Source organism: Lottia gigantea (assembly GCF_000327385.1).
Source record: "Lottia gigantea unplaced genomic scaffold LOTGIsca_28, whole genome shotgun sequence".
Taxonomy (NCBI): Eukaryota; Metazoa; Mollusca; class Gastropoda; family Lottiidae; genus Lottia; species Lottia gigantea.
The window spans coordinates 586,480-613,385 of record NW_008708898.1 but is presented as its reverse complement, the minus strand read 5'-3'; the positions used below and the strand labels follow the sequence as shown (position 1 = coordinate 613,385).

The 26,906-nt window shown below is 32.0% G+C and overlaps 4 protein-coding genes across 4 annotated transcripts; 1 reads left to right on the top strand and 3 right to left on the bottom strand.

Moving 5' to 3' along the window:
* Window positions 1–1,778: 1,778 nt before the first annotated feature.
* Window positions 1,779–9,454, bottom strand: LOTGIDRAFT_178433 (hypothetical protein; the record flags this gene model as incomplete). Its single annotated transcript, XM_009056511.1, has 9 exons — window positions 1,779–1,994; window positions 2,178–2,308; window positions 2,839–2,998; window positions 3,166–3,331; window positions 3,495–3,632; window positions 3,839–4,011; window positions 4,354–4,430; window positions 6,235–6,331; window positions 9,350–9,454. The coding sequence occupies 9 exons, from the start codon at window positions 9,452–9,454 to the stop codon at window positions 1,779–1,781; spliced, it is 1,263 nt and encodes a 420-aa protein (XP_009054759.1).
* Window positions 9,455–11,358: 1,904 nt separating this feature from the next.
* LOTGIDRAFT_161171 (hypothetical protein) lies at window positions 11,359–12,387 on the bottom strand (the record flags this gene model as incomplete). The annotated part of the gene is made up of 1 exon (XM_009056510.1): window positions 11,359–12,387. One exon carries the CDS (start codon window positions 12,385–12,387, stop codon window positions 11,359–11,361), a length of 1,029 nt encoding a protein of 342 aa, XP_009054758.1.
* A 1,270-nt stretch (window positions 12,388–13,657) lies between these two features.
* LOTGIDRAFT_206429 (hypothetical protein) lies at window positions 13,658–20,062 on the top strand. Its single transcript, XM_009056509.1, has 16 exons — window positions 13,658–13,817; window positions 14,249–14,452; window positions 14,635–14,752; window positions 15,006–15,157; window positions 15,437–15,525; window positions 15,779–15,906; window positions 16,296–16,421; window positions 16,576–16,679; window positions 16,955–17,062; window positions 17,228–17,289; window positions 17,617–17,773; window positions 18,023–18,097; window positions 18,308–18,428; window positions 18,699–18,793; window positions 19,030–19,091; window positions 19,462–20,062. Exons 2-16 carry the CDS (start codon window positions 14,276–14,278, stop codon window positions 19,538–19,540), a joined length of 1,653 nt encoding a protein of 550 aa, XP_009054757.1. The 5' UTR covers window positions 13,658–13,817; window positions 14,249–14,275; the 3' UTR covers window positions 19,541–20,062.
* A 4,237-nt stretch (window positions 20,063–24,299) lies between these two features.
* On the bottom strand, window positions 24,300–25,596 carry LOTGIDRAFT_118001 (hypothetical protein; the record flags this gene model as incomplete). Its single annotated transcript, XM_009056508.1, has 3 exons — window positions 24,300–24,461; window positions 24,858–24,997; window positions 25,422–25,596. Coding segments are annotated over 3 exons (477 nt in total), but the record flags the coding sequence as incomplete, so codon positions are not given.
* Window positions 25,597–26,906: the final 1,310 nt, after the last annotated feature.

Sequence of the window (26,906 nt, the reverse complement as noted above, 5' to 3'; positions counted from 1 at the left end):
CAAAGTATCAGTTGGACTGTGTTTTAATGTGGGCTAAAAATAATCTTAAATGCCAAGATGAAATATAACCTACATATAAAATCGCTAATATCAAGAATAATGAAGAGATAACCAGAATAAAATCTGAAAACTACAAAGAATCTAAAAGAAAAGCTATTAACATAGCCTAAATCCAACAAGAAATATAAAAAAATATAAGTAAAATACAAGGTAATGTGGGTATTCTTATTGTGTATAATTTGTTAAAATTACTTTAATCTGAAATAAAACTTCATTAGTCTATTTTAAAAACTTCTCTTATAATGCACTGATTACATTAGATAATGAATAATAAAAAGTTTTATTTTTCAAATATGTGAATGTATTAATGCCTGCTTTACAATTCTTTTCATATGAAAATTGTCTAAAGTGTACAGCTTATCTAATCTGTGCTTTTGGTTTCCTTTTCAGATCTCAAGGCAGCAGTGAATTTTAACCTTCAGAGTAGAGTGCAATATTTTAAATAAATGAATATATTTTTCAAATTTGTTTTTTGACTCTCTCTCTGTCCAATCAATTACAAATATCTAATACTTGACATCATTAGACACTCTTCAGCAATTTGATTTAAAGCAAATACAGCCAATCCAGAACAGACTACACAATGTATCAGAATGCGTTCGAGGGTTGTTTTGACTAGATGCCATCAAATAGCTGCATTTACAATCTTCCATAACAATCTGGGTGTTATCTTCAGGAACTTAGTTGCAGTAGCCCAGGGTTCAATTTAATTGGCATTGCGTCAGTTTGCTATTCGAAATGACCCCCTCTGGCTGCAGATCCATGATACAAAACCATCACAAGTCAAATGAAAAAATACAAAATTTTAAGGGAAGTTTTATTTCAACAAAAGTAATGTTTGGTTCAAACTGGTCATAGTGTCAGCAGGTGTTTCTATCGTATGTATACTCTATTACTGAATGGTTAGAATATATATATATATAACCACAAATATAGGATCCAAGTTACTCAAAATATCTTATACATAATCACTTCTAGATGTTCTGTTGATGAAAGACAAAAGTAAAACATTACAATTATTAAGTGCTTGGTTGTAATGATGTTAATATATATTGTGCAAAGCAAACAGTTGTCACAAAGTAGCAAATCTTTAGAAAACAATTTAAATTTAGAAGCTGCTTTCCATCATTGTTATAAAATTAAATATTAGAATATCACTCTCAAATTGAAATAACCTCCAAAATTTCTCAAGCAAAGTGCAAACTGAAATTCAATGCAAAGCCAAATCAGAAAAAAACACAAATTACAGTTAAAATTGTAACAATGTAACGATTAAGAACTGAACGCTTCAATAAGAAAATGATTAGGGTATACTGGAATATCATGTGTAACTTGGTCTTCCTTAGTATGGCCCGATTTCATTGCTACTGGAGTTAGAGTTTTTGGCACTGCTTCCAACTCTATCTGTAGTCCTGTGTTTAGCCTGGAAACAAAAAAGAAAGCACAAGTCAATTTATGAGTTGTTTCCAGGAAACTTCCTTGGAGTTACAAAATTCTTTCATTGATTGAGTGTGAATGTTAATAAAACGAAATATTATACGCTGAAGTTCAAGTTTTATGACTTAAAGCATATGATGTTGATATCATTTGGTAATGGCAGACGTCTGGTATATAGAAATATAGTCGTCTTAATATCTGCTTTGCTCCACAACACATACTAATAGAATTTCAATTAGAGCATTTAAACAAACACATCTTTCAAAGGTAACAAAGAAGGCTTACCATTGATCTTCTTGACAATAAAAGAAACATTTAGGTTTGGGCATGCCATTAAATGTTGAAGATGCACACATGGTGTAAGCTCCCATGTCTTCAAAATAAATCCATTCACCAACATGAAGCTCTGGTAGCAAATAGTCTTCTAAAATCAGGTCTATGGAATCACATGTTGGGCCCCAGACGCTTGATGTAAACTCTATCTTATTCCGAGTAGTCTGTATCAACAAAGAAAATAGAAAAATTAGGACAATTTGATGTAAATAAAATTAAAGGTTAATATTTAGACAGATATTTATATAGATAGACATTTACAATACCATACTAAAAACAATCCTTTTCTCTCCTGATTTCTGCCAAAAAGGTTTTAAAAACAAAAGCAATTGTGATAATTGTCTTACCTTCAAAAGAGATGGAGCAACATGAGAATGATCAAAGAGAAGACAGTTGAAGGATCCATAAACACCATCATTAAGATAGTACATGTAGGCTGGTTCATCATCTTTGCCAACACATTGTTCAACACAACCATCTACAATATAAACATACACTATAATACATGGTTAATATATCTATTATTAAGAAACAGATGCACCATTTTGGGGCGTTGATTTGAATCTTGAATATATTCAAATAGATTTCAAAAGTCCTAGAAATGTACAAAAATCATATAATTCTTTCAAAAACATCTCAAACTAGGAATTTATTTTCCTTCTATAGATGTCTTTTCTACATATATATATATATGGCAGTGTCATTATAATTTTCAAATGCAGATTATTCTGGTTACACATGGATTTGAAAGGCTCAAATTTCGATAGTGAGCTGTGAACTCTTTTACTGATTGGCTTAGCTAAAGAATTCTCATTTCTGAAATTTAGGTACAATTGGTGAAAAGTAAAAATCGGTGCATCTGTCCCTTTAATTCAAGTTTGACTATACATGGTTAAATTGAGAAACTTCCTTTTCCTTCAACTACTATTAAGATATTCTTGTTTGCTCCTCTTTAGATCACAGAAAATATATAGCGTTTACTTCAAACTATATTTAGGTTTATATTACCTGCATTCTTGTTATCTCTGCTGACCATGCGTTTGGCTATGACGTTAGCAGTCAAGGTAAAGGCTGACGCCACAAAATAACGTCCAGGTTCAGCTATTATTCTCACTCCAGACTCAGGTGGAAAATATTCATCCAGAGCTTCATTTAATACCATAGCAACCTTCAATTAGTATACAAAATCATTTCATCATTATGTATCATACATTAGTCATAGTATTCAAAAGATATTGCTAGCCTTTGAATACAGATCAATAATACTTCTATTTGCAGTTTTACAAATTCTCATTCATTACAAGAAGTATCCATCACATAAATTATATTCTGTACCTCTTCAAAACATATTGGGGCAGTTTTCTGTCCAGGAAATCCTCCTCCAACATCTAGAATGGTCATGTCATGTCCAAGTTCTAGTCCCATCTGAAATACATTGTAAGCTTCCTTGACAGCTGCCGAGAATGCTTCTACTTCTTCAGCACCACTACCAACATGGAAACTACAATGGAATCATATATACTAATTAACCATGATAAAATTTTAGAAAATCATTTAGTAACAAAAAAGGTTTAAAGACTGTTTTTACAATTTCTTCTGATAGATAAGAATATATTTTGGGCTGACAAAAAAATCTTAAGCCATGAATAAGAAAGTTTACCAACCTGACACCTTTCACATTTAGTCCTAGAAACTTTGCCTTCTCTAAAAGATCAATAGCCTTGTTAGGATGACAACCAAATTTCAAGCCCAAATCACACTGTACTTTGAAGTTAGAAGGTGGCAAAATTCGGATAATGAGGCTGAAATAAAACAAGTGGACACATTAGTTAAGAAACAGTGGAGCTGGATATAAAACAATGCTTACACTTTATTTATTCTCAAAAGCTAATCTTGCTTGATAACGAATGAAATGAATCTTGGTGTTTTTCGGGGCAACCTTGACATTTAACCACCAGTTAAATTAGCTGGATAAAAACAATACTTTTGAACAAAATTCAATACTAACTGAGCATCTGGATATAGTAGTTTTATTTTATCCAATTCAACTTCATTATCAAATGTCATCATTTTCACCTTGTGTTTAGCAGCATAACGAATAAATGATTTCTGCTTACAAGGATTTGCGTAGACAATACGAGTTGGACTGACCCCAAGTTTTAACACACTCTCAATTTCATCCTGTAAAAATAGAACATCAATACACACACCCATTATAATAATATTATTATTTTAACAGATACATTCAGGACAGGGGTATGTATAGAAATATTACAGTGACATTCCAAATAGAAAAGATGACAACTAATTAGATCAATGAATCTTCATATCTAGATCTGAAGCTTGTTTTCTAAATATGGTACCTTTAGGATAGTTTGTTATCTTTATTAATTTCAATATTTAATCCTATCCTTTCAAGTACCAGGGGTTTGATGCATGCTAACTACAGAGCAGAATGACTGCTTTGAATGTTCAGTTAAAAGATTCAGAGTAAACCAAAAATTCGATTCAGCTTTTACTAACCTTACTGGCACAATCAAATGATGTACCAAGATGAGCCAATAGTTGAAGAATAACTGGATCAGGATTGCATTTCACAGCTAAAATTAAAATATCAATCAAAACCTTAAATATCAATGAAGTAACTCGACTAATTATTTGAAAGAAGGGTGTTTCTTAAAGAAATTATTATTGGCATTAAGCACGCCTGTAGACATTCAGCTATTGATAGCACTCATTTTAATTCTGTCTAGTTTCCCTACAATGGTTCAAACATAAAGTAATAATAGATTCACTACTCAGACGGCATACAATTCTATGATGTGAATATTATATATTATTGATAATAATAACTGCTTGTTGTAGTGATTAATAACAAAAGTGACAAAAGCTTTAAAGGTACCTATATAATGAACTGTTTTATATTTCAGGGAAGGGATAGTTTGATTCTCTCAAATGTACAGGCTTAGGGTGGAACAAATACTTTATTGAGAAATTTATATCATTATTATCATTAGCTATTAGAAATATCAAAACAGATTCTAAAAAAGACATGTTGTTAATCAAGAGTTTCAGGTCATGCGATCTTTAGATAATTCGATCGCATAGTGTGAAACTGAGTAACAACAACAAGTTTTTTTTAGTTTGTTTTAATATTTCTATATCGCTCTACAATTGATGTATTTAGCACTACTGGGAGATTATTTCAATTTATCATTAGCTATTATGTAATTAGCTGTGTGGACTCACACAATGTGCAATGTTAACATGCCCAAGAGTGTATATGAGATTAGGTAAGATTAGAATACATTATGTATCTGGACAAAAGTAAGACTTTTACTTCATTGTAATGTCTGGCTAATTTAAGTTAAGACTTATCTTCTCATAATAAAATTATATAATAGAGATATAGTTCTGAAATTTCTATTGATGTACACACCTTGACCCCACATGAACTATCATTGTAAACATTTTCAATTACCCTAGCAGGGTTCATAAGTTCTACAAATGTTTGAATATTTAAATCATGCACTGATAACCATGTAAAATATCATCATCATGAGTCATTAATCCTTTCAACCCTAAAAAAAGCTCTCTACATGCCACATAATTGATTGACATATACCCAAGCTGCTAGTGGAGCAAAATAATGTCACAATCATACACTTTATGTGAGATTGCACAGCATGAAACTCTGAGTTACAAAATGTTTTTAGATTCTGTTTTAAAGGGACACATTAGCCATTTTTTTTGACCAATCTTACTTCAGTCTCAGACACGGAATTTTGTTTAGCTATGCCAATCATATTTCTACATTTGTAGTACTTCTGAAGACTATTTATATATACATGTATATTTAACACTCAAATCAATCCACCGAAATGGTGCAACAGTTCCTTCAATATTTCTACATTTGAACCATTTCGGTGGGTTGATTTGAGTGTTAAATATACATGTATATAAAATGTATGTGAATGTAGTCCTTTAGAACACTGACTAATTAAATTGAAATGTCATATCTCCTGAACTACATGTCAGTGTTCTAAAGGACTACATTCACATACATTATTTGATGTCTAGTATTTGATTGATTGATAACAATTTTAAAAACTGGTAGAATTTTTACAAAAATATCAAAGATAGACTTGATAAATGATTGAAGGATGAGTATGTTATCTGAAGGACTGAATGTCCAAATGTCCAAAATCTAATGGCTACCATTGAGTGTTGAGATGAAACAATAATATTAAATTTATCTTAAATTGTGCTAAACTTGTACTTTAGTTTCCATATAAGGACATCTTCATAATTGACCAGACCACAATTTCTGCAGATATTAGATCAGGTATAAGTTGGACACTGACATGGGTATTCTGTAATAATATTGAATGCAAAGAAACTCACCATAAAAGGGCTCTATTCTGGGTAGAAGCTCACACCAAGTTTTATATTTACTTATTATATCACCCAAATCTCCAATGAAAAAAGCATCTTCTTTAAGCTAAAAATGAAACCAAATACATTAAAGAGGCCTTCTTTAAGAGAGTTTCAACATTTCCACATCATATACAAATATATTTCAATATTCTCAATCTAACTCGTATGCTATAGTATGTATACAGTTCTCTGTAAATTTGGGTGCCTATGTTGGATTTTAGGGGAGTGGCCTAAAGCTGAAGAATTCTAATAATAAACATCAAGTCCCCATAAATTAATAATGATTTTTAAAGGGACATTCCACCTTTTTGTGGAAATTCTTGAGAAATTTGTCCCTTCACATATCTGAAAGTTTAATTTAAAAAAGATCAAGTCGTTAATTTTTTATCGCCGCAACTATTTAAAAACATACCATAAAATTTTAAGTTTGTTATGCTTTTTGAAAGCTACTGTACAGATTTAAGTAAAAAAAACACTTCCTATGTATTCTAAAGGTTTCAAGCCAAATGCCAAAACTAGGTCAAACTGCTTAAACAGCAATTAGTACTCTCTCCGTTTATGATCAACCCTTTTAAAACAAATTGAGTTTGATCAAGTACATATATAGATGTAAATAGCATTCTTTACAAATATCTTGAGGTATAATTTACGACGTTTTTGATAATGAAAAGGTTACACAAAAAAGCGGAATGCCCCCTTTAAGGATTCATAGTTAACAGCAATTCCTCAGCCAGCAAGAAAAATTAAAGAGTCTTTTTCAGAGACAAAATACAATAGATTATAGCATTATGTTGCACCTTAATAACAAGTCTAACCTAGTATGTAATGTCATGTAATATATGGAAGTTATAAAAATAAAAATTGAAAATAACAATTTTGATAACCTGGTTTCAATGAAACAATTTTAAATGTCAATATAATAAAAAATAACAACTTGTACCGTACATGACAAACACAATAAACAGTGATGGTTTTGGCTAATAAAACTACAGTGAATCTAAAAGGCATTGCCAAATTCTATTTCAAAATTAGCCTGAAAATTTAAAGGCATAATAAAAGAACAAAGTATATCAAACCAAGGCATCATGTGATCTCATCAATTTACATTCAGCATACCATGTTTATCTAATATCCGATAACAACTGTAGCCATGTATCTCTATTATGAGATACACTAAACCAGTATTTGATTATGATGTATGATGTGGTGACATTTAATATTCATACATACCTCAACATCATAACATGCAGTTTTTTTCTCTACCAATGAACGTATAATATTACTTGTACAATGAGGTATCAATTCAATGAAATTATTAATTTTAGACATAGCTAACATCATTAATATCTAGGCCAATGACAATGTAAAAATCCAGTAAAAGAGTATACACACAATCTGAAAAGTAAAAATAATTACAAATTCAAATAATTATTTATCTACTCATTTTTTCACAACATGATAATAAATTTTTATACAATTGATGCATCAATTTGATGTGATTTTGAAAAGGTTTCTTATAATTACTTAACTTTATCAGATTTAATAACTCAATTCTATCTATATCCTTTTCAACTACAATAAACATTAAATGGTACTATCTGATTATAGTGATTGTTGGCACAATGCCATATTTTTCAGAGGTACAATCCACAATAAACACTCACCTGACCAGAAGAAACACCTGCTGTCACTTAATGTTAGCTGGGGTCCCACGGTGGTTCAGCGTTGAAGTTAAACTTACGCTTTGAGCGACTCCCCCCCTCGGGAAAATCTATGTAGATGACTGCGCTGTAACCAACCTAATAAAAACAAAATGATCTCAATTAAGCTTCATACTTTTCCATTTTAGTATAAAAGATGATTCAACATTCTACACAGCAGATTATGTTAAACCTGACTACAATCTTCCAGCTTATGTCCTTTAAAGGTGCTTGAATTCAATTTATTATATCACTATCACTATCAAAAATGAAAATCCTACATTGTTCTGTCAAGAAATGTTTTTCTGACCTAGTGCTATAACAATCAGTAATATGTCAGTACTTATCGATATGTGAGTATATGACCTGCATTTTTAACAGTATACAGTAGAAACTGTATTAAAAGACAACTGAAAATGGAATAATCCAAACAGTGTCTTAATGGAGGTTTCTCTTAGAAGAGTATTGGTTGAGAATAAATACAATCATTTTGGTTTGATGGTCATTTTATATAATTTGGTCATTTTATATAATTTGGACATCAAATATTTAATTAACTATATCCCATGTAAAAGGAACAAATTCAACAGATATTCACTACCCATGGTTATTCACCTGTGCTGAAGTTTGGAGATTTCAGAGTCAACAATAAAACAAATTTTTTATCAAGTACAGGTATTCTATTTATTTCCACAAAGCTTCCATGAGGAAAAAGCACAAAGATGTAATGAAAATGCCTGTCATAGACATGACCTTTTTATTAGAACATTGATCATGACCCACTGGTCACTAATGACAATGATACTTATTTTAATCGGACAGGATAGGCCTGGTGTAAATTGTCATTATAAGCTGATAATAGCTATCAACTTAAAGGGATATGATATAAGTTTAGTTTTTTTTCAATTCTGAAAATTTATTTAACTGGCTGATAGTATATATGTTGGCCCTATAGCATTTTTCAAAATTAAAAGTCAATTTGTTCTTCTGCAAATTGAAAAAATAATATCAAAGAAGTTCAGGATGTCATAGAAAAATTACACCAGTAATAAAAGCATATGTGACAGCCTGTGACAACCATCTGAACTAATGTCAGTGAGATCTCACACCTAGGCAAGTTATCTTGAAAGGAACTCTTTGATTTGATTCGAATGGTTCAGCCTTTATTTGATGCTGAGGGTTGCCTCAAATTTAGGCAATTTCAAGTACATATATAAGCTTCCAGAGTCAAAAATTGCAACATTCTGGAGTCAGATCACTATAGTTTCTGAATCTCTTTGCTATTTACTTTTTGCCCAATGTTTCAGACAACTTGCATGCAATTCAAGAACTTAATGTCACATGACATTGTCAGTCATCTAAGCACAATCTTATGACATGACTTTTTGATAGAATTTAATTTGTGGAAACACAGAACAAAACAGAGCTAAATGAAAATGGTGATAAAGTGTGTCTATTTGGTGATATGCAGAGGTGATTCTGGACATTACTCATCAGCAATCTTGTTGTCAAAACATATATCACAGTCAAAAAAACACTATTTGAAATTCGAGACAGAAGTAGATTTTCATCACTATCAGTATCACTATCAGCACCGTGCCTATCTCATTTTTCTAAGCAAATATATCATAAAGCTTGGTTGATGGTCTAACAGATTTCATTGTGAAGGCTAGGAGTTTGTGGACATTGCATCTAAATTCAAGTTGAAAATAGTTTAATGGTCTAGGTAATTATTAGTGTTACAACAGACACACAAGACATTCCCATAGACATAGGTCAGGATAGGCCAAATCATGATTCAGACATAACAGTCGGCAAAGCAGACATTCTGGTCCGAAGAGAAATGTATCGAATTGAAAAATTCTACTCACCTGTTCCGGAGACCCCAATTCAGACTCTGTTCCTTTTATCGACGTAATTTTGGCGACTCAAAAGACACCAAAGAAATTCTAAATTCAAACTGGGCGTCCTATGAAGGACAGCAATGTCTACACCTCGAGACACTGCAAAAAGGAAATATGAACATGACGTAATGCGTTTGGTTCACTTCAGAAAAGTTGTGATCACTAATAACCGGTACGTACAGAGTTAGTCCGAAACATTCTGATCAATCAAATAATTCTAGACATTATAAAATTATAATGAAAAGAAATTCCGGTAGCTAAACATTGCCATCTGAGAAAGGGACTTATTGTGCATCTTTTTAAAGGATTTTCTAACCGTTGTCATTGGGATGGAAAAATAAAAATCAACCTTTGGTCTTGTCAGTTGGAAAAAAGGTAATAAACAAATAGGCCTATGCCTATTCAACCATTTACAGACCTAAGGATAGATAATTTGTTTTCATAGCAGTACATAAGTTACTGTGAAAAGTTTCGCTCGAACACTGAAACATAACCACGGTTATGTATGGCAGCCATTATTTACCGGTATTATATCGGTGCGCCCCCTGGAACTATATTTTCGATTTTTGTGAAGTCCAGAACAATCAAATCTTAGACCTTGCGTGACATGTAGACGAGTAGCTTGGTATTCATATTCGTCATCTGTGTCCTGGGCTAAATGTCCTCGATCCTAGTCACTCGCGACCCTAGTCCGAAACAACTGTCTCTATTCCATCCTCTGATGGATATTTTGACAGCTGGTCCTGACATCTGTCCAAATAGCTATCAAAGGCTGGAATAGAGACAAATGTGGCGACCCTTGAGATCTCAAAATATAATTTTCATGACGAGATGAACATACAATTACACAATAGATAGCATGGAATCGACTGGCTCTTTGTCCCTAGAAAATCTGGACATGGAATATCAAATATAATAGACGACTATAGAATGATGATAATTTTAATGAAATTTAATTTTGTTGATACTCTGAAATGTATGAAGCGCCTAAATATGTATTGTTCAGCACACCGGAGGACGACTCCAAACATTAAACACGACCAATTCAATTATTTAAAGGGAGAGATTCGTCACTTTCAGGGGTTGATTGGGGTCTTGAATTTTGTAAATGGTCTTCAGAAGTACTATAGAAATGTACCAAAAATCGCATAAAAATATCTCAGACAAAGAGTTTAATTTTCTGTATCTCTATCAAGTCTTTTCGAATATGACAGTCTCAAGAAAAGACGAGTCGTCGTTTTAACTTTCAACTTGGATAATTCTGGACACACATGGATTTGAAGGCTCAAATATCAACGGTGAGCTGATAACCCTAGCTAAAAAATCGTTCTTGAGACTAAAATACGATCTTTTCTATTACTATTCCTTCTTCCTATACAGTAGACGTGTTCGTTTCGAATCGATCCCGGATGTGCACAAACATATTAGCTCTACAAAGGCAATGCGTGATCTAAACACTTATCAAAACATAAATGAAATATACAATATCATGAATCATGTTTCCGTGATTTTAATTTGGCTATTGATACAGTCTGTATATTTTCCCACATTGGTGCGATGCTCGGTGTATGAAACAATGTGCTATCTAAGGTGCCATTGGCCAGTTGCCATGCATTGTGTCTTCTATGTCGCGAGAAAGGTTTAAAGTCCATGCCACTGACACTCGGTAGATAGTCTATAGTTGATTCATTATGATCCAAAGGAAATATAAAACCCTTTACTTGACACATTTTACCAGAAACATAATAGTTATATAGTACATTATTATCGTCACTAGATCGAGTTTCGTTTGTAACAGGTATTGGCGAATCTATGGTTATTTTTGCTGGATATTTCGGTGAATTTGATTGTTTGCCAAGTGCTGTCGGCTTCACATTCTGATTTCTTGTCGTCTGTTTGGTTTTGCTACTAATTGTTGGCTTCATAACTGTTGGTGAATTAATGTGATTTTTCCTGAACTTATTCGAAGCCCTTGATCCATTTTCCATTCGATTTCCCCGTCTTTGACTTCGAGAAAGCAGACGTGGTCTTTTCGCCGAAACAGACTTTTTACCCGATTTCTCATTCAACTGTATCGGACTTTTGATAGGAGCTGGCGTAGGTTTATTGGGTTCCACACGAGGCCAAATATATGAACGTTGAGTGCCTGGAATAACTTTTGCCTTAGGATTGGCGCGACCTGGTTTGTTTTCAGGAACATCTGAGTCTTCGTCATCATCTTCATCATCGTCATTTCCAGACTCTTCTTCTTCAGATTCATTATCATCTCCTTCACTATCGTCTGATTCTGACACGTCTGAACCAAAAAATCCTCGAGGTGGGATTTCTTTGATAAACACAAGATTGTCATCACTGGGAAACTGTACAGATCTGCGAGGCTTCGTCCATCCATCAGGGTTATTTCCTTCCCTTTTTAATGAAGTGGGGCGAGCAGGCCCTTTGCCTTTGCCTTGGTCTACCGGAACATCACACAAAGAGGCGAGTTTGGTAGTCTCTACAAGTTCAGAGACCTCCATATTTTAGTCTACATCCACATCACGATCACAATACATATGTTATCATGTGACATTTGCTTCTAGAACAGAAAAAATATCCAATTTCATTACAGTACTGTTCATATGGTGCTTTCTGTGCTGTCTGTGATTCTATGACAACTGTACTCTCTAAAGCGCAAATAGTCTACGACAGAACCTCTTTCATTTTAGAAAAATACTTCCTGTTCAGTTATAAATCTTCAAACTGACTCGATTCACTTTTTATTTCCCAATATTTTCCAAATCCTATCGGCTATTTATGAACAAAACTTTTTTTCATTTCTTCTCATTTCATTGTAGATACACTTCAGTTTTATTTACTTACTTCCAATTTGTTAATGTCTTACGTATTTTAACATTCAATGTGACGAAATCAAGTAGTATAACAGTTGTTCACTTAAACATGATTTCTTAAAGTTTTTAAAATGAATTTCTCCATAGTGACTATCTAATCTCTAAACAACACTCAAATTTTTTCAGTATGAATTATATAGATATATAATATTGTTCAAATCGATCAAGAGGCCTATTTAGCGTGTATATAATAAAGTCAATATACGTGTTATAATAGATCTTTTATGTTTCTTTAGAATATTACTATAACTATGGATCGTTTGTGAACTCGGGGCAAATTGGATATCAAGTTTGAATAGAATTAAAGCTTCTCTGATTTGTATTGATTATTGAGAGTGAAAATATTAACCTTCACGCTTAGCAGTTTTAGAATGTTGACAGACGTTTATTGCTCATAAAGCTCAATCGGTTACATAATAAGAGCTGAGGAATGGACAAAAACAATGCCGATACCGCTTTTGAAATAGTTTCTGTAAAAAGTAACGGAATAGGTTATAAAGTGAAAGTTAAGACTACTACCAAAAAATGAGTCGAAGATAATATGAGCCTCAAACAACAATACAAGTGCCGAACATCGGTCTTTGATCGTTGACGACATTGTACTCAATCAAACAATCAGCGACCAGGTATTTCGAACAGCTCTTGTGGTCAAAGGGGGATAATTTCATTTATTCGTAGTCTGTAGCAACATAGAAAACAAAGAGCAAAGGGAGGTAATAGAAGTACTGATTGTAGACAAATTGTGCATTGAAATGGGAACTGTTGTTTAATCTTTAGCATTCTTAATCCTACACTAGTAATTTTGCGTATCCCTATTTCTATTTATTATCTTAAATATATATGTATTTTTCTTGTCCGAAACCATATTATTATGTTTTAGCCACAACTCATTGCTGTGATTCCAACACGATTCGAATGCACCTCACTGAGTCAGGGTTTCTAATTTCTAACCCAGAATTTGGATGATGTTAGTGGAGGGAAACACGTGCTGGTTTATGTTTTTTAGTCATGCTACAAAATGTAAAACAGCAGGTCTAGATATTGCCACAATTAGCAACGTGAGTCAAACAATAGAAACAATTTGAATCCTTCTTGAAATGCATGGCTGTCTCATTATTGTTCGTCATGATCAACAATGTTGAAAGGCGTCGGTTAAGATAGGGGACGTTTCGTATAAAAAAAATACCAAATGAGGGACTTATCGTAACGTTGACAAAGGGGATTAATTTCATCCGAAATGTCTGATTATAGAATATTCAACTTTGCTGTGACATATTAAGTTATATGTGCATTATCTTTGTTTATTTTAGAATGATATTACTACTGTGACCATGAAAAAGAGCTTGTATGTAAATTACCTAGTAAACTGGTTCAAGGTCCTTGTGTCAAATGAATTCAATTTCTCTAGACTCTGTTGTGTTGGGAAGGCCTCCTACAATCCATTCAATAACTACTCTTGATCTTGAAATGGTTTTAAATATTTTTTCAGATTTATAATAACTGCTAAGATATCAACATGACATATTACATTGGTGTTGATGTTGGAAGTGGCAGTGTTAGAGCTGCTGTTATTAGTGAACTTGGTGCTATTGTGTCCACAGCAACTAAAGAGTTGAAAATATTTCAACCCCAACCTGACTTTTTTGAACAGTCATCAGATGATATTTGGGAAGCTGTAGTGTTTTCTGTAAAGGTGAGTTGTAGCAGCAGTAGCCAATAATTTTTCTTTTTTTTTTTTTTTTTTTTTTATTATTTTGTAATTGATAATCTTGATTTTTTATTAATTAAGCAAATAATGCTCTTGGAATGATTCAGATTTTTTGCTCTACTTTCACTTTCTTTTAGGGTAAAAATTGTCTCTGTCATTTATTTCAGGAAGCTATCAGACTATCAGGAATTAGTAAAAATGCTATTACTGGAGTGGGATTTGATGCTACATGTTCTTTAGTTGTATTAGATAAAGATAATCAACCGCTATCAGTTTCTCCTTCTGGTTCGTATCATTTCAACTTCTATTGTATATGTTACTTGATTTATGAAATACTGATGGTGAAAGCATCTTTCTGATTTGTTTTTCTCTGGGAAAGGGGTATTATACAAAATGTAGATTTATATAAAACTTTATGAAGTTTACTTACTTTTAATAATCCCATTTATGAAAGGAAATCGATAAAATTTGACGTAACAACTGAAGTGTGAGAACATAAGATTTATATTTTATTCAGGTTTTTGTTTCTCTGTTTCAGGTAATCCAGAATGTAATGTTATTATGTGGATGGATCATAGAGCTAAAAAACAAACTGAAAAAATAAATTCCACACAACATGAAGTATTAAAGTATTGTGGTGGAGCCTTGTCCCTAGAGATGGAACCACCCAAGTTGTTATGGTTGAAACAGGTTAAGAAATATTGTATATTTCTAAATACTTTTAATAAGATCACTTATTGCAGTTGTCAGACACTGTCTAACTCTGACCAGCTTCTGATAGTTATTCCTGACCATTTGAAGAACAATATGGCGCTTTATATTTTGAAATTATTTGAATCCTTGAGGACTTTAAGTCCCTTTATTTAACTCCAATTTATTAAAAAACAATAATTTTGCAATTCATTCACAAATGGGTCACAGTTTGTCAACATGCACCTTAAAGAAGAAACCTTTTTTGATTCATTGTAGAATTTAAGAGAGCAGTGTTGGAACAAAGCAGGACATTTTTTTGAATTACCTGATTTTTTAACATGGAAAGCAACTGGTAGTTTAACTAGGTGAGCATTTATTGTTTTTATCTTGGCAAATAAGTTGTTAAGTGTTGTTGATAACTGCCATCTCCGAGAAAGGTTTACGAATATTGATTGAATTAATTTTCATGTTCATGCTGAGTAGAATTGTCGCACACTGCATAATTTTTTGGCAACAAACAGATATTGCCAAGTTTACCATTTACCCATGGTACAGGCCAGCAACAATATTCAGATCAATATATTTTGATTTTATATGTATTAATTTATATGTATTTAGATCTATGTGTTCGGTAGTATGTAAATGGGGATATATAGCCGATAGTCAAGGTAGGAGAGAATGGAGTGAAAGTTTCTATAAAATGATAGATTTAGGAGATTTATTAGAAAATAATTATTATAAGATAGGTAGGTAGCTATATATTTCAGTAATTACTGAATATTTTACTCATTACTGAATAACAATTTATTTATGACCTATTGACCTATGAATTGTGATTTTGACATAATTGGTTTCTCCTTGTGATATGCTTATTCCTACTGGAGCACCAAGTATTATCTTGGTCTAGATTAAGAGTATGTATTGTTACTAGCTTGTTATTCAAATTTTAGATTTTCGGTAGTAATTGTTTTTGGATGAAGTTTTTGCTATAGCTTCTAAATGATTTTTATTACTTCAAAACATTTAAGTACATGAGACAACTTATAAGACTATGGAATATTTCATGACACCATAACTATGCACAGGAAATTTATTATATTTTGGAAGTAATAATATACTTTAATAATTGTTTTAGGTAATGAAGTAAAGTTACCTGGTGAATGGTGTGGTGGGTTATTACCTTCAACTGCTAGAGAGCTAGGTTTAAATCCTGCTATAACAGTTGCTACACCTATAATAGATGCCCATGCTGGAGCCATAGGTACGTTTTTTTCCCCCCCCGTCTACTTTTTTTAAACTTTTGTTCAAATGTCCGCCAATCATCTCATGGTGTATAAAGAAGGTATTTCCTGATAACCCCCCAAAGGCTATATAATCTCTTTTGAATCTCTATTGAAACAAATTGATTTTTAAAGGTTGTCTAGCATGTTCTGCTGAAGATCCTGAGTTCCCCATCCCATCTGGTAATTGTTCACAGCGAATGGCTGTAATAGCTGGTACCTCTACTTGTCATATGGTGGTAAGTATATAGTTCTAGTGCTGTCTCTTCTTCTTATTCAACCTCAGTGAGATGCTCAGTAACAAACAGATTCACAGCTTGATCCAGGTGTAGATGGATTTTTTAACCAAGTTTCTCCTGTCATTGATGCAGGCTAGGCTTACTTAAAAAAGGGGGCCAAATGGAAAAAGAGTGGGCTATATCAGATCTATTATCCCTTTCATGATATTCATTTTTTATGAAAATTGCAAAAAAAAACATTTGTATATCTTCACATATGATTATTTCATCTTTAGGTCAATCGTGACCCAATATTTGTTAATGGTGTGTGGGGTCCATATTATTCTGCAATATTACCTGGTTGGTTTGCTAACGAAGGAGGTCAAAGTTCAACAGGAAAACTAGTAAGTTTGATTCATCTTTTTGAACTCTCTGAGTTTTTACAACTTAGAATCGTGTGGTGCTTGGAGCTTGAAGCGTATTTTTACTTAACAGAAGAGATTTTTTTCCATAAATTTGTTTAATAATGTAATTATAGACATTATGATATGTATGAAAATAAATTTCAGATAGATTTTGTTCTTGAAAGTCACCCAGCTTATGAAGAAGCTGTAGAAAAAGCCAAAGAAAAGTAAGTGTTGAGTCACCTTTTGAAAAGAATCAAGATCTTTAAGCTTTGTGGATTTCGTCTAGTGATGTTTGTAAAAACAAAATATTTCATGATGAAAGTCCAGGTGTATTTATATCTTAACAATTAGTATATCAAAAGTCTTTATATTATACATTGTATCTGTGTTCATTCCCAGGGTCTGAATGTAAGACAGGACCATGTCAGTTTGACCCATTTTACCAAAGTTTATTATTAGTATTGGTAATGATGTTCTTTAGGGTAGTTTGATGTGATATTTTCTTGCTTATTCCATTTTAATAATGAAATTTTTTATCAATTGTATTGTAGAGATGTCCATCTACATAATTATTTAAATGAGTTATTAGATGATATAGCAGAAACAGAAGGGAAGTACTCTATAGCAGAACTGACAAATGACTATCATATGTGGCCTGATTACCATGGCAACAGATCTCCTGTAGCCGATTGGTCATTGAAAGGAATGGTAAACATAAATTAGAACTAATTTGGCATGTGACAGAGAAATTAACTGAGATTGTTGTGTCATGGCTTCATTTTTTGTTGTAGTTGGATTTTGAATTAACTACCAAAATAATTTTGAAGCAAAGATTCTTCCAATTGGATTAAATTGCCTTAAGTTGGTTTTAAAACTATTTTAAGAATACTATAGTAATTATTGTAGTGAAGCTGAAAGTGAGGTAGTCTTGTAGTAATATTTTGTGTTTAATTTCAGCTGAGTGGTTTAACATTGTCATCAAACTTAGAAACATTAGCTGTAAAATATTTAGCTACACTACAGGCATTAGCTGTAAGTAATCAAATGTTGATTTTGGGGAAAATTCTTTTTGTGTAACATTCTAGAAAGCTGTTCAAAGGCACATGATATTATATTGTTTTAATTATGCTTACTGAAGGCAGGCTACTTGTTTTCTTGTGAGAGGAGATTCAAAACCATTTCCTGCTGTTTTTAGTAGTTTCTTAGGATTGTAATGTGTAATAATAATGTGTTCTATTATAGTATGGTACGAAACATATAATAGATGAAATGAATGCTAGTGGTCATGATATTTGTTACCTATCAATGTGTGGTGGATTATCAAAAAACAATCTGTTTATACAAACACATGCAGATATAACAAGTAAGAACTGTGATTTATATCATTTAGTTGTGTTCAAGTCTTGTACAATAGTCACAAAATGGTACTTACTCATAAACAGGGGTATATCTAGAAATTGCATGAGGGGGGTCGTGGGGGCTGTCGAGGTATGTTGTGATCACTATCATCATTGAAGTGGTGGAGATGTTACCAATAAAAAATCTTAAGATAAGATTGAAAGAATGTCCATTAGTTTTGTTATTGTAGTAATTTATGAAAGTTATTGTTGAAAGGATATTTTTTATGTTGTAGATTTACCAATAATACTACCTCATACTAGTGAATCAATGTTATTAGGGTGTGCTATATTAGCAGCTAGTGCGTCTGGTCATTATTCTAGTATACAGGTAAGAGAGTAACTGTTTTCTTGATTTATTGTTAGTGGAGCAACTTGTAGGTTGAAAATCATTTGAACAATTTGTTGTTAACAAACCCCAAAGTCAACCAATAGAATATAGGGTATATTTATGCTTAATTTGCTTGAAATAAAAAATCAATATTTATTTACATATAAAAGTATGATTGATGCAGTTTAAAAAGAGGGATATACTGTCTAATCTGAATCTTATCTGATTTTGTTCAGGATGCAATGGAGAAAATGGGTGGTATGGGAACTGTTATTTTTCCAGATTCAAACCTTAAACAGTAAGTATCATGTTTGATAACAGTCAGAAATTATTTATATTATAACCATATGAAACAAGATTACTTTTTCCCCTATATAAACTATCCTTTTGAAATTGGTCTCTAGCTATCGTACTAGAAAATGTGTGAAAAGGGTCTAAATATTTGCTTTCCCAACTGTATCACCTTTTAAAAATAGAAAGAAAGTAGAAAGTAACTATTTATGTTTAGGAGGATCATGTCTACCAGCTGGTTCGTGGCAAAATGTCTTGACATCCTTTATAGATTAGTGGACTGGAATGAGGAGGAAAGGTGACTTTTAGGGCCAACAGACTGAAATCTGCCATTTTGTTTAAAAATTTGTTATAAAAGTATTTTATTTTTATTCCAGATATCATGATAAGAAATATAAAGTGTTTTTAAAGATGTTAATGGACCAAAGAGAATATCGTAATATAATGGCTAGCTAGCAGGACAATATTATATATTCTATAGAAATCGGACAATTCAAGCCAAAAATATTACCTTCACATACTGTGATTGATCATAATTTGTATAATTAGTCATAATTGGTCATTACTATACAGATGATAATAATTGTACAGAGTATAACTGTGTATAGTCAAGTAAAGATATTTGTACACATCTGGAATTTATAACAAACATACACAAGAGAAGTTGACATTATTTTTATGTAGTCAAAGTAGAAATAGACACAATTTAAGTAAGACCACTGTTTTGATTATTTATCCTTTCCAAAAACAAATATGGAATTTAAGATTGAAAAATATCATTCTTCTGATAAAATTGATAGTATGATGTTTAGTTGAACTGGGCTCTGGTGTTGATGATTTAAATTGTCCATGAACTTGAATAAATGTCTTTACTTTGTCTCATTACCGGAACATGTACATGATTAGTACACCTTATGGTTGATATGTTATGATTGGGACTAGGTTAATATTTGATATTATAAGTGGTTATATAGCTTCAAATACCACTCATTCTACCTGAAAGTAGCCTCAAGTGTTAACTATATCGCTGAGATGATTTTTCCTAATTTCCACATTGGTTTGCATGGGTCTGATTGAATTTTGAAGATGGTATTGGTTTATTATGTCTATTTATTCAGTAATTTGTTTTTAAGATTTTATAACATGTATTTGGCACAATAAGACCAGGGCCAGAGGCCGCAAAACTTTCTCAAGATATTTCTTACTGTCATATCATATTAGAATTAGATTTAAAATCAATCAATGTTCATTTGCATCCATGTCATGAGAAGACAAAAAAATAAATCATAATTTTAGTCAAATGAAATGAGAAAATTAAAAAAAAAATTGAACATAATAAGTTGACTTTATACATGTACGCCTTGCTTCAATATGCCATAATGCCAAATTGATTTGTACACAAAGTCATAATTATGTACACAATGTCATGATTTTTACACAAAGTCATAATTACACGTCATGATTGGATGTCATAATGTTCGCAATGTCATAATTACACGTCATGATTTGTGCACAATGTCATGGATATGTACATGAAGTAATAATTTCACGTCATGATTTGTACACTACGTCATGGATATGTACTTGAAGTAATAATTACACGTCATAATTTGTACACAATGTCATGGATATGTACATGAAGTATTAATTTCACGTCATAATTTGTACACAATGTCGTGGAAATGAACACAATGTTATAATTAGGTTCACATTGTCAGGATTTGTAAAGAATGTCATGAGTTGTACACAGTGTTATAATTATGTAAACAATGTCAAATATAAAATGTAGTGTCAATATTTTGTATAAAATGTACACAAGGATTTATGTAGTGTAAACATGCCACTTTGTATAAATATTGTCATCAAAATGTTAACATGTCATGCAAGATTCAACCTCAGCCAGATATATCTCTTTTTAGAATTAAAATCTGACAACCCATTGACTTATAAAGTCGAATATTCTCTGATGCAGGTCATATGTAATCATGGTCAGAAATGCCCAGATGCATCTAATCCACTTCTCAAATCATTTTATAAAAAGAATTAATTGAAATGTCTTGCATACAGTTAAGATGAAAATATATTCAAATATTGTTTGCTATATAAACTTGAAACTTTTTTTTATTATAAATATCTTATCAACTGTTTAAGAATAGCATTATCATTTGTTGATTTAGTGCAATAATACTTGTTCAAGATTTCATACAGAGAAACATTACGATTTTCTAATATTTTAAGTTTTTTTTTTTAAAGCTTTAAAATAGAATAACATGTTCCAGAAATTTCATAAATAAATATTTGTATTTTAAATATATGTGCACCAAAAAAATAAAGAAAAAATAATTATGTCACATACGTGCTAATCAATAAATATTTTGAATGTATTTATGATATACAGCAAATAAATTTCTTGAATCAAAATATTTTCTTATAGTATTGTGAATGTTTTGTTAATATTTTCGAAACAGTGTCATTAGCCAACTCTGGAGCCAAGGGACCCATCAGGAGTTTATCATCCCCTTGGAGAAGTCTTCTTTCCATTTAAATCTGCATTCTGAAGAAACGAATTTAATTAAGTTGTATAGCCTACTTTTCTGACCTGGTTTGGGCTATTGAGAACTAGCACAGCCATATTTATACACTAACATGAAATGCCCGTCTTCAATTGATTGTAAACACTTTAGAAGGCACAATATTAGACGAATGTGGTATGAGTGTTTGTTATCACCCATAAGGATGAACCCTATTGAAAATCAGAAGAATCGAAAAATATCTAGTATGAGTTATTGCCCTTGTTCTTGAAAATGCGTTCAATTTTTAGCTCATAGACACTCTAGAAGGCACAATTTTAGATGGACTAAATTTAATTTAGCACACACAAACTTGGTTTTATTGAACCTTCAAATCCATGTGTGTCTTAGAATTATCCACGTTAAAAAGACGACTCAATTTTTTCTTTAAGAATCTGCCATATAACATTGAAAAGACATACATTGAAATAGAAATTCTTAGTTGGAGGTATTTTTGAAGGAATTATGCGATTTTTGTACATTTTTAGTACTTCTGAAACTATTTTTTCATTCAAGACCCACATCAACCCCAGGAAATTGGCGAATCACTTCCTTTAACAATAGGACAGATGAACTTAAATAAAGAGATAAGAGAACAGCACAAAGATTTCCAATCTTTTTATTTACAGAAGAATGGTTGTCAAATTGTATTTATAAACACATTAAATACAAATTATTTGATAACAGGTCAACAAGGGCTCCTATTTCAATTTTTCTTACTATCAATAAAAGTTCTAAATCAAGTTACATTTCAAATAGTTGAATACCATTTCAATTCTTCATTAAAAATAGTCCAGCTTTATTTTATATCATGTTTTACCTAAATCTGAATAAATAGCAATATGTAATCTTAGGCTAATAATGATAATATGTAATAATTCAAATGAAAGGGAGAAGCTGCTTCAGAAAAATATTTTGGAAGAGATTTGGAAGAATTGAAGTTAATAAATAGAAGCCCTTTTCAATACAATTAAATCAGCACAAGAATATCTGAACACATTTGAAAATGTCAAAACAATCCAATATTGGTAATTTCATTCATTTGTTCAAAATTGCTCAAATGTTATCATAATTCTGTGGAACATTATAGCAAAAACAAGTCACATGAGGAGCACCTTCTGAATAATGCACCAAGATGTTTGAAAAAGTCTAAAATTATAGTTCAAATAAGTCTTTCAACAATATGTCACACAAAATGCAGTAACAACTTATGCTTTTCTAAAGTCTTAAATTTGTCCATAAGTCTTTGTCAACTTCATTGCTACAAACTGTAACAACGATGTACTCCGAGATCACAGTTTCCATGGAAATACAATCCGAAAATTGGTGGGTTGTTGATTTTCACCAAAGTCTGTTTTGGTAACTTATGGTTACTAACCAACAAATTCCATAAGTAAGATACCATAATATAGGAAATGCAGTTCTTGAAACAATGAAAGGTGTAGAAAAACGGTATCTTGTATGTTGTAGATGTTGTAATATACCCGTACAGTTAAGTATATTATTTTATCATTCGGATTCGGATCTTATTGTTAATGAAGATGAATGGCTCTCACAGGATGCTGAAATAGAGACATACAACAATCAATTCAATGTGATAATAAATAATTGTACAAGATTGTTCATTGGATGCATTTGTTAATCATTACCAAACTATTTAAGCAATTTAACTCTAAATTTTGTCTTAATTACATGCCCCTCTTTCATTCACAGATTGTAATTTTGTATTCTACCTTTTTGGGGTTTCAAAAACAAACTATTTATACAGAGAGATAAGAGTGTTATGAAATAAAGCATAATGAAGCAAGAATATTCTGCATTTGAGTACAGAAGTTCTATATAGTTTGACAGGTATAACATCTACCACAACAACAATTAGGTTATTGCTCTATTGCAGTGATATATTGGTCAGTACCCATGCTAAACTAAGCTAACTTGATCTTCATTATTTGAGTATTTATTAACTCATGATTATTAAAATCACAAAAACTCTGTAGAATTTAGAGAATTGATGATAAAATGTGAGTGGACAAACTGACTAAGCTTCATGGGTGCCACAATATGTATCAATATAGAGATAGAGATATATAATGGGAGTTTATAATTATGTGCTGTGTAGAGTACTGGCTGTAAGAGCTATTAGTTCCAAGTTTAAGAAAAGAGTCTAAAAGCACTGGAGCATGCAGGATGATGTTAGCTGTATTTTGCTGTACAGAAAGCAGGATTACTTTAACTAGTAGGAGCTGAACCTTCTGTCTCAGGATCTTGAACACTACTGTCTGATTCTTCACGTAATAATGATGTACTACTCTCACTACTTTCAACAGCTACATCAGGTCTGTAATGACAAATATATAATGCTCTTAAATACTGTGTGTTAATCATATATGAAATTTCCAAGTGGAAATGATATTTTTATATCCTAATTTTAAGTTACTGGACACGTTATGTTCATAACCACGGTTGATCTGTCCCTGCCAAAAAAGGTACCACAGTGAGCTTCTTCCACCTTTAGCACGTGTAAAAATTCAAATTCATATTAAGGAGACAAAACAACCTGACGTCTTTTTGCATTCTTTGCAGTGAAAAGAAATTTGTCAGAACATTCAAACATAAATCACAGCACCGATATAATCTTCCTCAACTCACCTTGATTTTTTACCAACAGCTTCATAATCTGTAGAATCGGCTTTTCTTTTCTCGGAGCCTCTTTCTTCCCCTTTTGGTTGACTTTCTTCTGCCGCCTTTAATCTCTGAACTCTCCATTCTATAGCACGTAGTAAATTCTCACTGTCTTTGGGATTTGACTGAAAAAAACGTAACAAAATATTGAAATATAAAAATGATTATTGCCACATGCAGGCGCATGACATAGATAGAGGACTAAAAACTATTGAAACTGAGTGTGAATAAAATATAGTCTTAAGAATGACTTCCTTGAAAATACCCTTTCTTAAGTATGGTGTAGTCCGACAAGTTTCGTTCTTAATTGAACTCTTCAGGGGCAACTACGCACAAGTGAAAGCTTCACCTCTATGTGAATAAAATATAACCTCATATACCCTTAACTTCTGAATGAAAGTTTTACGTCATACTATTTAGCACCATGTGGGCTAATGAATCAGGTAAAAGCCTAAAATTAAATGATGTCAGTCACTTGGTCAGAAGAGCAGCCGCTAGAATTGAAAGAGTTAAAGCCATACCATAATAAGGAATACTTTCACTCCTTCCTCTTCAACAATAGCTGATATTCTAACACTTTTAGGACTAGCTCTCTCTACTGTCATACCACACCATATCGGGGTATTTAATATAACACGTAAACTACCTTGTGTTCTCATAACTACAAAACAAAGTTCATTTTTTTAAACATGTCACTTAATATTCAAATAAGCAAGTTAAGTACCAAGATAGCTGCTGAAAATTTTTCAAGTTAAATGTAAATAGAAAATAGAAATATGAAGATGGAAGAGGACTCTATAGATTGAAGATTATTGTATTGTCTCTTATTTTTGTGCACTTAACTGAACCTTTCTCTAAAAGCCTATCAAAGCTAATATTCAGTAAGGCTCATTTATAAACTCGACAATAAAACAGATATCATGATGGATGTATACTAATATCGAGATATCCACTTGAACTTATATCACCCAGCCCTAAGGTAAGCCTGTTGTTTCACCTTGGAGTTAACAAAGTAAACAAAACAAACTGAACATACTATAATTTTGTACATCTGGTATAGATTGAAAATAAAATAAATAGCTTACTTAATCGAGATTGAAATGAGTCTGATTCAGAAGCAGTCATGTCATTTAACCGACAGAGACCTTGACCTTTCTCAATCCAGGTTTGATTATCACTATCAAATAAATAGAGTTTAGCTGTAGCATGTAATACATTCGATTCTTCTTCTTCTCCTGTCACTACTTCAACTTCTTTTAAATCTGGTTTATTTTCTTGTTTAGCTTGGTATTCACGAGCTGACTCTGCTAATGTCTGATTACCACCTGTTTCAAGAGACAAATGTTCTGATAAAAATATATTGCTGGAGCTCTATCTCAATAATGACCACAATGGGAATTGCTAATTATTCAGATCATGCTCACTCTAACCAAACTTTTGATGTCACTAGAATCCATAGCTCTGCCTGCAGTTTGGACAATAAATACAAAGCAAGTTCTTTATACTTAGGTACAAGTGTTTTATATTTGAGGAACAGTCTTTACTTTTCAGGAACAAAACAAAGAATGTCTTTCTTCTAAATCATAAGTATATAATTCTTCACTGGCATCATTTGCACACATACAAAGGAATAAATCCAAGGACCATTATCTGACAAAATTAAATATCATGTAAATTTATTCTCCTCAGGTCTGTTTAAGATGTTTCTCAATCATTATCCTATACTTACTGGCATTAGCTGCAGCACTAGTACTGTTACTATCAGCTTCATTAGTTTCCTCTTCTGTAGTACTACTAGTAGTACCATTCTTTACTCTTTCACTTAAAGCTTCACCAAATACTAGGTTAGGTGACGATACTTCATCATTGACATTGGTAGATGACACACCCTAAAAAGAAAAGGACATGTGACATTGTCAGCTAAAAAGTTTACCTTTAGATCACTGGTTATTCATTTCACACTACAACCCTTTTTTAACATAGGATAACAATTTGATTAGCATGGATCATGTTTTTCATCATTTCAATGCCTTTAAACAACAATGTGAAGATTCCAGCACTCTATCTAACTGGATTACAGTCTGTCTAGATTGACTTCATGACTATTTTCATTGTTAAAAATAACTTCCAATCGGCTAGATTTGAAAAGCTGTAAACAAGGTCAATCAGCAGTAAAAAATATGAGAATTACTTACTGTGACTCGGTTGGAGAGATTTTCACCAAATACAAAACCAGGGTTTCTCAATGTTGTGTTCGGTAATCTGAAACAAATCATAAACAATTAACTTATGATACAGAAAGATATAAAAAATATTCAATTATAAAGGCAACTTATTGGTGTAGGGCTAAATTTTTAAAGGGACAACTTGATTGAAAGCCCTACCTGGATTCAGTTAAACCAGTGGCATTATTTTCTTTAGTAGAATCATCAGGATCTGTACTGGATATTACTGATGTTTCATTCTCTACATTATCTGTATTTTTACTGTCTGATGATGATACTGTTTTGGCTTGGGCTTCATTATCTGACCCTGAATAAATATATAGATGAATATAAAAGTGGTTTTGA

Bases quoted from the DNA above. Each gene is read 5' to 3' on its own strand.
- LOTGIDRAFT_206429 (XM_009056509.1), top strand. From the start codon at position 14,276: ATGACATATTACATTGGTGTTGATGTTGGAAGTGGCAGTGTTAGAGCT. The intron at 15,907-16,295 runs GTAGGTAGCTAT...TAATTGTTTTAG, and splicing joins AAATAATTATTATAAGATAG to GTAATGAAGTAAAGTTACCT. The intron at 18,098-18,307 runs GTAAGTAATCAA...GTTCTATTATAG, and splicing joins CTACACTACAGGCATTAGCT to TATGGTACGAAACATATAAT.